The sequence below is a fragment of the Bolinopsis microptera genome, chromosome 11 (assembly GCF_026151205.1).
Source record: "Bolinopsis microptera isolate Bmic1 chromosome 11, MBARI_Bmic_1.0, whole genome shotgun sequence".
Taxonomy (NCBI): Eukaryota; Metazoa; Ctenophora; class Tentaculata; order Lobata; family Bolinopsidae; genus Bolinopsis; species Bolinopsis microptera.
Window position 1 is genome coordinate 20,082,155 of NC_087082.1, and position 12,711 is coordinate 20,094,865.

The window sequence follows — 12,711 nt, forward strand, 5'->3', positions numbered from 1 at the left end:
ATGCAAATCATAAACGACATATTTTATCTCGTTATATGTATCATATGTATAGATTATAGAAGGTATTATCGTGTGTTTATGAGACGTATTATCTGGTAAGTGATAGTAAAATATAAAAAGAAGCTCACGACATAACATAACAATAAAGCAGACAATTCAATGATCCTTATCAACAAATTCAATATGTAGACAATTTTATGAGCGACACAATCGCATTGTATATTATATTGTATCGGATCCCATGAAATAGAACGACACTTATCATATAAACTCAGAAGGTAAGTTAGTGAACTTTTTATAAGGATACGCTTTTTATAAGGATACGCTGCAAGATAAGGTGCATATAATAGGGATAAACAGATAATATCTAACTTATATATTATAACTTATATAACTTATATAACTTATACAGATACAGATAAAGAGATACTATCTAACTTATATATAACTTAAACAGATACTATAACTACTTGTATGATTCTTCGTATCCCCTCAACCGTATCCCAGTGGTTACTTGTACATTAATTGTATTGTGGGATGTCATGATATTGTTGTTGATATAGATTGTTGATAATTACCCTGACAATGAAGCGTAAAGAGTACATCTTTTAAGAGCCCGGCTTATGGGAATAACCTCAGATGCGAGTATTAAGTATTAACACCTTCGTGGACAGTGTAAACGCTTAAAAGAGAACTATAACACGTCATGACAAGGCCCTTTAAAGCACGATCGTGTACGAATATAAAAAACATTTCGTTTCCTTCTTTTACGCTAGTTCGTACCATGTAAAATGAGGAAGGTAATGTTTAACATTGCCACGAAGACTGAAGAGGAACCACTTGATCCTTCTCTTAGTATCCATAGTAACCATGATGTTAACGTAGTATCTGAGTTCTATGTTCTGCTCAAAATGAAAATATAGCTTCTCAACTATTCCGTATTCAAGAAAAACATCAAATAAAAAGCCGATACCCAGAATTAGGATACTCATAATAACGATACATTTTTGCTGATCCGTAATATCAAACGTATAACCAACCACTAAAATTACCAAAAAAGGAAGTTCAATGTTAGCTCAAAAACAGCTCAAAGACATCAGCCGTTTTACCTACCTCTTGATGAAGACCCCCCCCCCCCCCCCCGGCCCCTTCAACCTACCTCTTATACTTATAACTATGGTTAATGGTAACTAGTGGTGTTACTATGGTAACTAATAGTGTAACTATGGTAACTAGTGGTAACACAATGTTTAACCTACCTCTTATACTTATAACTATGGTAACTAGTAGTGTTACTATGGTAACTAGTGGTGTAACTATGGTAACTAGTGGTAACACAATGTTTAACCTACCTCTTATACTGCTTGATAGACACAGTCTCCACCACACCACTAATATCCCCTACGTCCCAGCACACTGGTAACTATGGTAACTAATAGTGTAACTATGGTAACTAGTGGTAACACAATGTTTAACCTACCTCTTATACTGCTTGATAGACACAGTCTCCACCACACCACTAATATCCCCAACATCCCAACACACTGGATCCGCGTACTCCTTGCACGTGCGCCGCGGGAAGCACCTGTCAGCGAAGTAGCGCTTCTGCAGCACATCATACGGGTCCTGCTGCGCAATGCGCACTTGATAGTCAGAGTCAGTAGACCTGATAGAGGCCCGGCTGGAACTACGGGACATGTGCTCTGAGGACCACAAGGACCAGCGATCAGAGTGCACAGAGCTGCCTCTAGAGTGTAGGCCGAGTAGAGAGCGGAGGGAGTTTATAGAGGGAGTGCGGCGGTGTAACTGAGGGGTACTGTGTTTTGAGGAGGTGATGGGTCTCCTTCCTGAACCACCTCGCTGGAAGTTACTGAGATTCTCGTAAATGTGGGAACTAGACTGGGACTCTGCTGAGGACTGTCTCTGTAGTGCTGACCCGTAACCATGGTTACCGTGGTTACCGTGGTTACTAGTGTATTGTAGTGCTGACCCGTAACCCGAACTAGAACCACTTGACCTGTCTGAAGATTGCCTGACAAATGGCTGGGTTTTTGAGGCACTCTGCTGAGTTAGTGAGGGTTTCCTAGAGTGTCTGGCCTCCCTCTCCTTACCCTTACCAGGTGAGTTACCAGGTAGGTTACTAGGTGAGTTTCCAGGTGGGTTACCAGGTAGGTTACTAGGTAGGTTACTAGGTGGGTTACTAGGTAGGTTACTAGGTGGGTTACCAGGTAGGTTACTAGGTGAGTTTCCAGGTGAGTTACCAGGTAGGTTACTAGGTGAGTTTCCAGGTGGGTTACCAGGTAGGTTACTAGGTAGGTTACTAGGTGGGTTACTAGGTAGGTTACTAGGTGGGTTACCAGGTAGGTTACTAGGTGAGTTTCCAGGTGGGTTACCAGGTAGGTTACTAGGTAGGTTACTAGGTGGGTTACTAGCTGGGTTACTAGGTGGGTTACCAGGTAGGTTACCAGGTAGGTTACTAGGTGGGTTACTAGGTGGGTTACTAGCTGGGTTACTAGGTGGGTTACCAGGTAGGTTACCAGGTAGGTTACCAGGTAGGTTACTAGGTGGGTTACTAGGTGGGGTAACCCTCTGGTGAGCAGCTCGTATTCTTGCTAAGTGTAGTTTGTGTTCTTCTTCTAACCTTCCTTTCTGTCTTTCCATCACGCTCTCTTTTCTTTTCAACTCTTTCGCTTTCCTTCTCGATATACTTTCTTTCAGTTTCCTTGACTCCTGATTCTGTATACTCTCAATTGTCTGTTCCTTCTTCACAAACTTTTCAAACTTCTGCTGCTCCCTTCTTTCTGCTGTTTTGCGCTGATCAGCATGGCGCTGCGCCCCGACCTGCTGATTCCGGCCGTACTCTATCTTCTGCTGCTGCGCCCCGACCTGCTGATTCCGGCCGTACTCTATCTTCTGCTGCTGCGCCCCGACCTGCTGATTCCGGCCGTACTCTATCTTCTGCTGCTGCGCCCCGACCTGCTGATTCCGGCCGTACTCTATCTTCTGCTGCTGCGCCCCGACCTGCTGCTTCCGGCCGTACTCTATCTTCTGCTGCTGCGCCCCGACCTGCTGCTTCCGGCCGTACTCTATCTTCTGCTGCTGCGCCCCGACCTGCTGATTCCGGCCGTACTCCATCTTCTGCTGCTGCGCCTGGAAGCGCGCCTGTTGCTGGTGGAACTGCTGACGGGAGAGGAGGCGATGATCTCCTATAAAGGTGAGACGAGGCTGGTATCTTGTGGGGGGGTTAAAGGTGTTGATGTAGAGAGGTTCACTGCGAGGGGTGGGGTTAAGGAGGTGTTTAGGGGTCGGCTTTAGAGCGGACGTTAATCCTCCCAACACCATCATCAATATCTCTCTTTAGTAGTGTGCCACTCTTTTCTTTAACAGAGTTGCTTTAACAAACCAGACCAATATTCTACTGTATCAACCTACTAAAACTACATAACAAACGGAAAAAAGGGCTGCCAAGTATTGCCAGTATTGGCAGTATGACAGTGCTTGGCAGGGCTAGCAGGAAATCAGTTACAAGCACCCCCAATACACGCTCCACGTTATACCATTAACCACATGAGGTGCACTCCCAGCCAATCACAACACACCGTTATCTCAACCAGCCAATCAGAGAGCAGTATTTTATATCACGTGGTGTGGTGAGAACCAATAGGAAGGGAGTATTTGAGCAGGAAGCATTATGGGGCAGGGCTCTACGGGCTCGGATAGGGTGACGTAGCTAGATGGAGTTTTTGGGCACTGATCCAGGGGGGTAACGACGGGTCATTATGTGATTAATTACCATAGTTACATTATGTGATTAATGTTAATATACTTTGTGTTTAATGCGTACTGGATAATATATATTTTACAAATGAGTTTAAAGCTGACGTGGATAACTGGAGAGAGGATGAAGCAGAGACCAGAATAAAGAACATGACACCCGAACATACGAAACATAAACCTGAAGTTCAAGACGTAAAGAAAGAAAGCAGTTTGCAGGTTCTGCATCACTAACGTAATACAAGGAAACTAATGGAACATTGACCTCTCAAATCCCTTAGTGGTGGACAATACCAGATGGTTTGAGGGAGGGCTCTGATTGGGTATCAGACTATCACGTGACCAATTAGGACCAATTAGAAGAGAGGACCGGTAGTAGGATCCCACATTGGTCTGCCCCAACGACAGGAGGAGGACCTCACGAGTCACGACCTTGTCCTCATTAGAATTTTAATTCAGGAATTTAGACGGGAGCTTTGAGTTGAGAGTTAGCTTATAAATCATTTAATTAATTTTATTACCGTGCATACATAATTTATTACTAAGATATGTGTAGACAGAACATTTGCACACATATTTTCATTATTAATATGATTAGCCTGCACAAAATACACCCAACGTCCCAACATAACCATCATTCAGACCATCATAACCATGGAATGTAAGAATTCAACATTAAGAAGAAAGTAGGGGCTAGGGACTACTGTTGTTTTTGGCATGATGACAAAATTACAATTCAGTATCAATTTTCGTGTTAACTTGAGTGTATTATCATCATTATGTGTATGCTTAATGCTTATGTTACCTAGTTCATCATGTATTATTTAAGTAGTTAGCTCGAACTGTAATTCGTTCAAACTTTTAAAGCATTAAATTAATTTTTCCCACATTGATTTCCGTATTAATATTTCTCATAACTCACAGCTATTATAAAAGCGACATTTTCTAAAATCTCTATTTTACAACCGAATCATAATTAGTGATAATTTATATAAGGATACTGCAATCTAACTCTGTTAATTAATAATTACTGGGCAGTGTGTAGCGACAAAATGGGAATTTACTGTAACCGCTGAATAAGTCTGGTGTCTCTATTCTATAATTGTTACCGCTACAGTTGGCACTATTTTCAACGTGAACACATGCCAACTAGAGCTGTAGCTAAAATACACTGCCTTATTTCAATACAAACCAGACCAATTTAGCTGAGTCAAGTCATGTAGATAAGTTTGCTGAGTCACAATAGGAATCTGAGGATTTGTTTTGAATAGAGATCATATCAGGGTGGTTATTGATACTTGAGGAGGGATTGGTAACGTAATTCACTGATAAATTGGATATTGAGCAGTCCTTTACATTCTATCAGTATAAGTCAGTATCAATATGTCGGACTGAATACGACGTTTCTGAAAATAAAATTATTAACAAATACAAAAGTCTGTCTTTACTGTCTTTAGTCTTTAGTTGGTTCACTAAAATTGTACATGATTTAGGCAGTTCAGCGTGTAGTACTCTAGTAAAAGTGCAATCTGAGTAGTACAGCTGTGTGAGCTGTGTTTTATCATGTGTATCATGTACCTAACTAATCGTATATCTTTATGTTATTTGACACGCTCCCCCGCTACTTCGCCAGATAAGAAGCCAAATAACCACTACTAAACTTCTCTCTGGTTGCCACGGTAACATCAACATTGCCACGGTAACATCAACATTGCCACGGTAACGTCAACATTGCCACGGTAACGTTAACATTGCCACGGTAACGTTAACATTGCCACGGTAACGTTAACATTGCCACGGTAACGTCAACATTGACACGGTAACATCAACATTGCCACGGTAACGTCAACATTGCCACGGTAACGTCAACATTGACACGGTAATGTCAACATTGCCACGGTAACGTCGACATTGCCACGGTAACGTCAACATTGCCACGGTAATGTCGACATTGCCACGGTAACGTCGACATTGCCACGGTAACGTCAACATTGCCACGGTAACGTCGACATTGCCACGGTAACGTCGACATTGCCACGGTAACGTCGACATTGCCACGGTAACGTCAACATTGCCACGGTAACGTCAACAGTGGTAATCGTTTCAGTTGTGACTTAAGAATGTTTGTTATGGGCGTGGTCGCCAACCGGAAATATAATATCTGAGTGAAAATGTCTCTGATTTAACGTATTAACGTAAGAGGATACGCATCATAGCCCTAACACAGATTGTTACAGATTAATGAATGGTCATCACTACATAGTGGTTAGTAATATTTCACATTTACTAACATTACATCCTGTTTGTTATACTTTACACTGGGAGAATGTGACTGATATTGTGCAGATATGGGGTATCTAGTTCTGGGTATCATCTTACAGTGTGTTATATTTAGACTTGAAACGCTTGCGGAGGTGGGAGTAGACCTCCTCCCTCTTGCCAAACACCACTCCTGTCAACACGATACACAGTGGGTGACACGTGACACACACTGCTGACCAATTACAGGATAGTATCCCACACATTGACCAATCAGATTGCAGCTTGAAGAGCTGTCCTCCAATGAGAGACGAGGAGAGGAGGGTGGGAGCCAATGAGAGACGAGGAGAGGAGGGTGGGAGCCAATGAGAGACGAGGAGAGGAGGGTGGGAGCCTATGAGAGACGAGGAGAGGAGGGTGGGAGCCAATGAGAGACGAGGAGAGGAGGGTGGGAGCCAATGAGAGACGAGGAGAGGAGGGTGGGAGCCAATGAGAGACGAGGAGAGGAGGGTGGGAGCCAATGAGAGACGAGGAGAGGAGGGTGGGAGCCAATGAGAGACGAGGAGGGGAGGGTGGGAGCCAATGAGAGACGAGGAGAGGAGGGTGGGAGCCAATGAGAGACGAGGAGGGGAGGGTGGGAGCCAATGAGAGACGAGGAGGGGAGGGTGGGAGCCAATGAGAGACGAGGAGAGGAGGGTGGGAGCCAATGAGAGACGAGGAGAGGAGGGTGGGAGCCAATGAGAGACGAGGAGGGGGGGTGGGAGCCAATGAGAGACGAGGAGAGGAGGGTGGGAGCCAATGAGAGACGAGGATAGGAGGGTGGGAGCCAATGAGAGACGAGGAGGGGAGGGTGGGAGCCAATGAGAGACGAGGAGAGGAGGGTGGGAGCCAATGAGAGACGAGGAGGGGAGGGTGGGAGCCAATGAGAGACGAGGAGAGGAGGGTGGGAGCCAATGAGAGACGAGGAGAGGAGGGTGGGAGCCAATGAGAGACGAGGAGGGGAGGGTGGGAGCCAATGAGAGACGAGGATAGGAGGGTGGGAGCCAATGAGAGACGAGGAGGGGAGGGTGGGAGCCAATGAGAGACGAGGAGAGGAGGGTGGGAGCCAATGAGAGACGAGGAGGGGAGGGTGGGAGCCAATGAGAGACGAGGCAGGAGGGGAGGGTGGGAGCCAATGAGAGACGAGGAGAGGAGGGTGGGAGCCAATGAGAGACGAGGAGAGGAGGGTGGGAGCCAATGAGAGACGAGGAGAGGAGGGTGGGAGCCAATGAGAGACGAGGAGAGGAGGGTGGGAGCCTATGAGAGACGAGGAGAGGAGGGTGGGAGCCAATGAGAGACGAGGAGAGGAGGGTGGGAGCCAATGAGAGACGAGGAGAGGAGGGTGGGAGCCAATGAGAGACGAGGAGAGGAGGGTGGGAGCCAATGAGAGACGAGGAGAGGAGGGTGGGAGCCAATGAGAGACGAGGAGAGGAGGGTGGGAGCCAATGAGAGACGAGGAGAGGAGGGTGGGAGCCAATGAGAGACGAGGAGGGGAGGGTGGGAGCCAATGAGAGACGAGGAGAGGAGGGTGGGAGCCAATGAGAGACGAGGAGGGGAGGGTGGGAGCCAATGAGAGACGAGGCAGGAGGGGAGGGTGGGAGCCAATGAGAGACGAGGAGGGGAGGGTGGGAGCCAATGAGAGACGAGGCAGGAGGGGAGGGTGGGAGCCAATGAGAGACGAGGGTTTGAGGAGGGTGGGAGCCAATGAGAGACGAGGAGAGGAGGGTGGGAGCCAATGAGAGACGAGGAGAGGAGGGTGGGAGCCAATGAGAGACGAGGAGAGGAGGGTGGGAGCCAATGAGAGACGAGGAGGGGAGGGTGGGAGCCAATGAGAGACGAGGAGGGGAGGAGGGGAGCCAATGAGAGACGAGGAGAGGGGGGTGGGAGCCAATGAGAGACGAGGAGAGGAGGGTGGGAGCCAATGAGAGACGAGGAGAGGAGGGTGGGAGCCAATGAGAGACGAGGAGAGGAGGGTGGGAGCCAATGAGAGACGAGGAGAGGAGGGTGGGAGCCAATGAGAGACGAGGAGAGGAGGGTGGGAGCCAATGAGAGACGAGGAGGGGAGGGTGGGAGCCAATGAGAAACGAGGAGGGGAGGGTGGGAGCCAATGAGAGACGAGGAGGGGAGGGTGGGAGCCAATGAGAGACGAGGATTTGAGGAGTGGTTATCAGAAAGTGTCGGGGCTTCTTCTTCAGAAGTTCATGTTGGGTGTGCTAATTATTATATGTGTGGGGCTTGTAATGCTTGTTATTGCTGGTGTACTAAAACACAGGGTACCTCCGGGTGGAGAAAACTTACAATCGTGGGTTGAATGTTTGTTAGTTACAGCTGTCAATTAGATTGGTAAACGGTTAAATGTTGGATAGTACAACATGATACTGAATGGTTGGATGGTCCCTCCTCCTGCAAAGTAACAGCTTTACAAGGGAGATAAGGTGGAACTTATACTAACACTATACACTATACACTATACTACACTCTTATCTAATACAGCCGTCATGTATAATGTATGTATATTAGTCTTAGTCGTACAATGTATTTAGTCCTTTTAGTTACAGTTAGTGAGTAGTGACTCTTATGTCACATCGTCACAGCTATCACGTACATCCCTATCCCGAACAGTGCATTTAAAAGTTACACTCTAAAGTGCACGTGACCCTAAATTGCACGTGACTTGATCCACAATCCACATCGATGGTAATTTCTAGGTAGTGTCTTTCAACCTTTCATCAACTCTAAAAGTGGCGCTGTATCCAGCTGTACGGTATTAAATCCCTTGCAATTACCGACAAGATTGCTACAACATTACCGACAGTATTGTCCCCTAGATTAGATCGAGAGCGTTTATTATGAAACTTGATACGGAAAATCCCACGCCGGACACAGGAATCGGGAAGTTAGCACGGTATTTTGGGAGATCTGCATTGCAGTGTTCGGACAAATTTACACTTGATTTGTGTACAATTGTGGAATAATCAGCTTCATTTGTGTGCGGAATGATTGGTTCCAATTAGATCTAGTAATTAAACTAATTAAAGTTAAATTAGGAATAAAATGAGACGGAACAGCAGCTGTGTGTAACAATCTCTGTTAACAACTATTTTTAGATAATATCTGGTAATATTTTAATTAATTGGATATCGTGGTGGATCATGTTATTTCTGTTCAGAATTTACCTGATACAAATATTTGGGCTGACCCTTTTTCTAATCAGTTTCGAATAAAAAGTATTGGACGATGATACCCATATTTGCCTTTTCGTAATTAATGAAAAATGTGGAAAATATGCGTAAGATTATGTGAGAAACAAACTGTTGCATGTTACTATGGTAACTAGTAGTGTAACCATGGTAACTAACTGTTGCATGGAGCTTGGAGCGGAAGAAAGTTCGTCATCTAAATATCCATCTGATATCCTGAACAATTTGAAACGTTTTAAACTAAATAATTTTCATCTTCTAAACTGAATAACGTGTAAATTTTCAACTTAATAATATGAAACTTTCGAAAAGGTTTTTATTTTGAAATTGCAATCGGAATTAGATTGTAATCAAGTGAGATACCAAAGTTTATGTAAAACTAGTAAGGTTTATGTTCGAATTTTAGAATACCATGTAAATATAATATTACTAAAATATTCGAATATCATAATAATACAGACACCTTGTCTTACTCCCTGCTACCGTGTATGTGCGGTGTCTGTATTTGTTTTAATTAATGTTTAAACAGAAAATTAAAGAACTATTTAACTTCTCCACCAACCCTGCACCTTGGTTAAGAAAATTACAAACTGTCACCAGTTCAGTAACTAAGAGTAACAAGTGACACGCTAAATGTCACAGTTGTAAGGTTTACCAGTTTATTAACAGATATGATACGTCTAGTTACCATGGTTACACCATGATACGTCTAGTAAAGCACGGGGATTGTGTGATGATATTGTGAGATGAAGATAGACATGGTATTGTTAAATAATAAATGTAAAACCTTGAAAGTAATTTAATAAATCCTGTTAAGAATGCGGTTAGTAGTTAATATCTGGCGGTTTCGCACTTGTATAACACTGAATTATTAACTATTAGCTACTACCATGTCAATTCTATAACTTCAAAGATCCGTACAGGCTACTACAGGGTTATTATTAAGATTATCAGATAAATCTTACACAAACTACTTTATCTAAATATAATATATATATTTAATCTTTATCTAAATACTAGTGTAACACGTGTATTGTTAAATATAAAATCTAAGGAACATGGTCATTGTTGGCAGGGTCCGATATTTGGTCTCAGCCACGCCCTTATCCAACACCTTAGAGTTAAAAACTTGTTTAACTTGATGAGAAACGCGTCTGTTACCATGACAACTAGAAACGCGTCTGTTTGTGACAGCGGTAGTAGTAGATATATAGTAACACTAGCGGTAACTATTATATGTCTTCCTTTACAACTAAAGTATAGCTATAGTAAAAGGTTTCATTTTCCTATTAGTGATCAGTGTACAACTGTACAACTACTAGGAATCAAAACATTGGTACTGCAATTCTACATTTTAGTGAAAGGTCCATCTTACTGTAAATGATTGGTTACAGATTGAACTTCAAAATACGTTTTTAAAATGCCATTTCTACACTTTAAATGTGACCTCTTCTTTTCAACTGTATTTTTGACAATTATCCAAAGATAAAAGCATATGAAAGTGCACAGGATACAGCAACATGTTTCTAGATAAGAAGTTGACATGTATCAGGGGGGATGTAGATTGTAGGGGAGGGGGGAGGAGGAGAAGTAAATCCACATACGAGAAATTAAAGGTTCACATTCCTTACGAATTACGGAGTGTAAATTCCAGACACCTTAATACGTTAATATTCGTTATAACGTTTTTGTCTATCAGGGAAGTTACTGTGTGGACGGTCTTTAAAAGTTAGCAGAGGAGATAAGTTGATCATAGTATTTAGGGAAATATAATTAGGCGTGTTCCAAGGCAGAGTTTTTTTTCTTGACATTTTTTCCTTCCGCACTTTTGACGAAAATGGATCATGTAGGAATAAACTGGTCTTATGGAGAATAGGATTCCCAATAAACAACAAAAGAGCAATGTTAACAACGATCAAACAGACAGAATGGTTAACCTTAATAAAACCAAATATACAATAATGAACAAACCAGAATACCAAATTCCAGCGAGAAGTTATCAAAACATTCCAAGCAATTGGAACCAAACTTAAGCTCCCTAACCCTCTATAACTAGACATGACGTTAAGGCTGGGAACAGAGCTAAGCTGGAACTTAACTAAATCTTTAGTACCAGACATGAACTTTACCTGAACTTAACCTGAATACCCAGGATTCCTACCGCAAGCAGTTTAAACATCCCAGGCATTTAATTTACATTCCGGAATGGGAAGTCCTGGAAACGACCAGGGTTGTTATGGAAACGAGGGTTGGGTTAGACAAGGCAGGTTCACATTAAACAGAGTGACGTCACACACATCTCAGTGTATAACGGTATATCCAGTACTCCTTTATAATATCCAGTACTCCGGTTAAAGATTAGTGAAGCTAATCAGCTCTAAAATGGCTTGTGTAACATTGACTAGGGAAGCAGAATGACAGATTAACAGTACTACGCTACTACAGATTAAGACTATTTAAGACTATTTAAACGAGGGAGTTGAAGCAGTATGACAGATTAAGACTATTTAAGCGGTCATCTGATGTAATCCTACTTCTCATGGGAAAGAACAGTAAAGAAATGAACGCATCAATGATGTACAGCGTCCACCAAGCAACAATCAAAACATTCCTCAGCTTGAAGCAAAACATGAATATCCATGATTTTAACCGGCATTTTCGCTACTAAATATTGGTCACGTTCCCATGGCAACATTCCTTATTTGGTTACGTTCCCATAGCAACATTCCTGAGAGAATGTGAATATGCTTCACAAACTCAAGGTTGTTCAAGTTGAACGTCTGTGGTCCGGACGTGACAGCTGACCAATAGGAAGAGGTCTGGTTAGTGGTGAGCCAATCAGCGAGGAGACATTGTTTTCTAATAATCATGCAGATACTTGTACACAGTGGCAGTATCTGAGTATCCTTGCGTTAACAAAACATTCTGTTTAGCTAGATAGAGGTTTACACGATGTTTAATGTTACAAATGTGATGTTTAAATCTGTTTTACAAACTACTGTTTCAATAATTATATAACCATTTCAAATGTGCATTGTGTGTTGCAATGTAGCAGGTAAAAAACCCTTAAAGCCTCCTTTTGTCCCTTCTATAGTGGACTCCTCTATAAATGCACGCAGAGTTCATATCTCGCTAAACATTGCACTCCCTCCCAACGTTTAGTGTCCATTATATCCTACACTCTCACCTGTCCTTGTTTAAAGTTTTAAAGGTTACTTTCTAGATTATCTAGTAGATACAGTGTAGATACAGAGTGTAGATCTTCCTGTCATCAACCCCTGTTATCATACTGCCCTAAAGTCACTGCTCTAAACTCACTGCTGTATTACTGCTATATTTACCACTAGGTTCAATACTATGTGTGCGAGGCATATTCTCAAAAAGATCGTTATATTGACAGCGTACTATAATACCACGGATAAAATATTATATTAACCAT

The 12,711-nt window shown here is 43.0% G+C and overlaps 2 protein-coding genes across 3 annotated transcripts in view; both read right to left on the reverse strand.

Annotated features, from left to right (window-relative positions):
• LOC134822809 (chitooligosaccharidolytic beta-N-acetylglucosaminidase-like) overlaps positions 1-12,711 on the reverse strand; it is a gene marked incomplete in the record, with an annotated part of 941,725 nt that overhangs the window by 430,348 nt on the left and 498,666 nt on the right.
• LOC134823562 (uncharacterized) overlaps positions 1-12,711 on the reverse strand; it is a 35,537-nt gene that overhangs the window by 15,982 nt on the left and 6,844 nt on the right. Inside the window, exon 3 of one of the 2 annotated variants that reach the window (XM_063835086.1) lies at positions 9,432-9,488. The exons of the other annotated variant lie outside the window; for it this stretch is intronic. Coding sequence (XP_063691156.1) covers positions 9,432-9,488 — 57 coding nt within the window. The remainder of the gene's footprint in view (positions 1-9,431; positions 9,489-12,711) is intronic. 2 annotated transcript variants of the gene reach the window in all.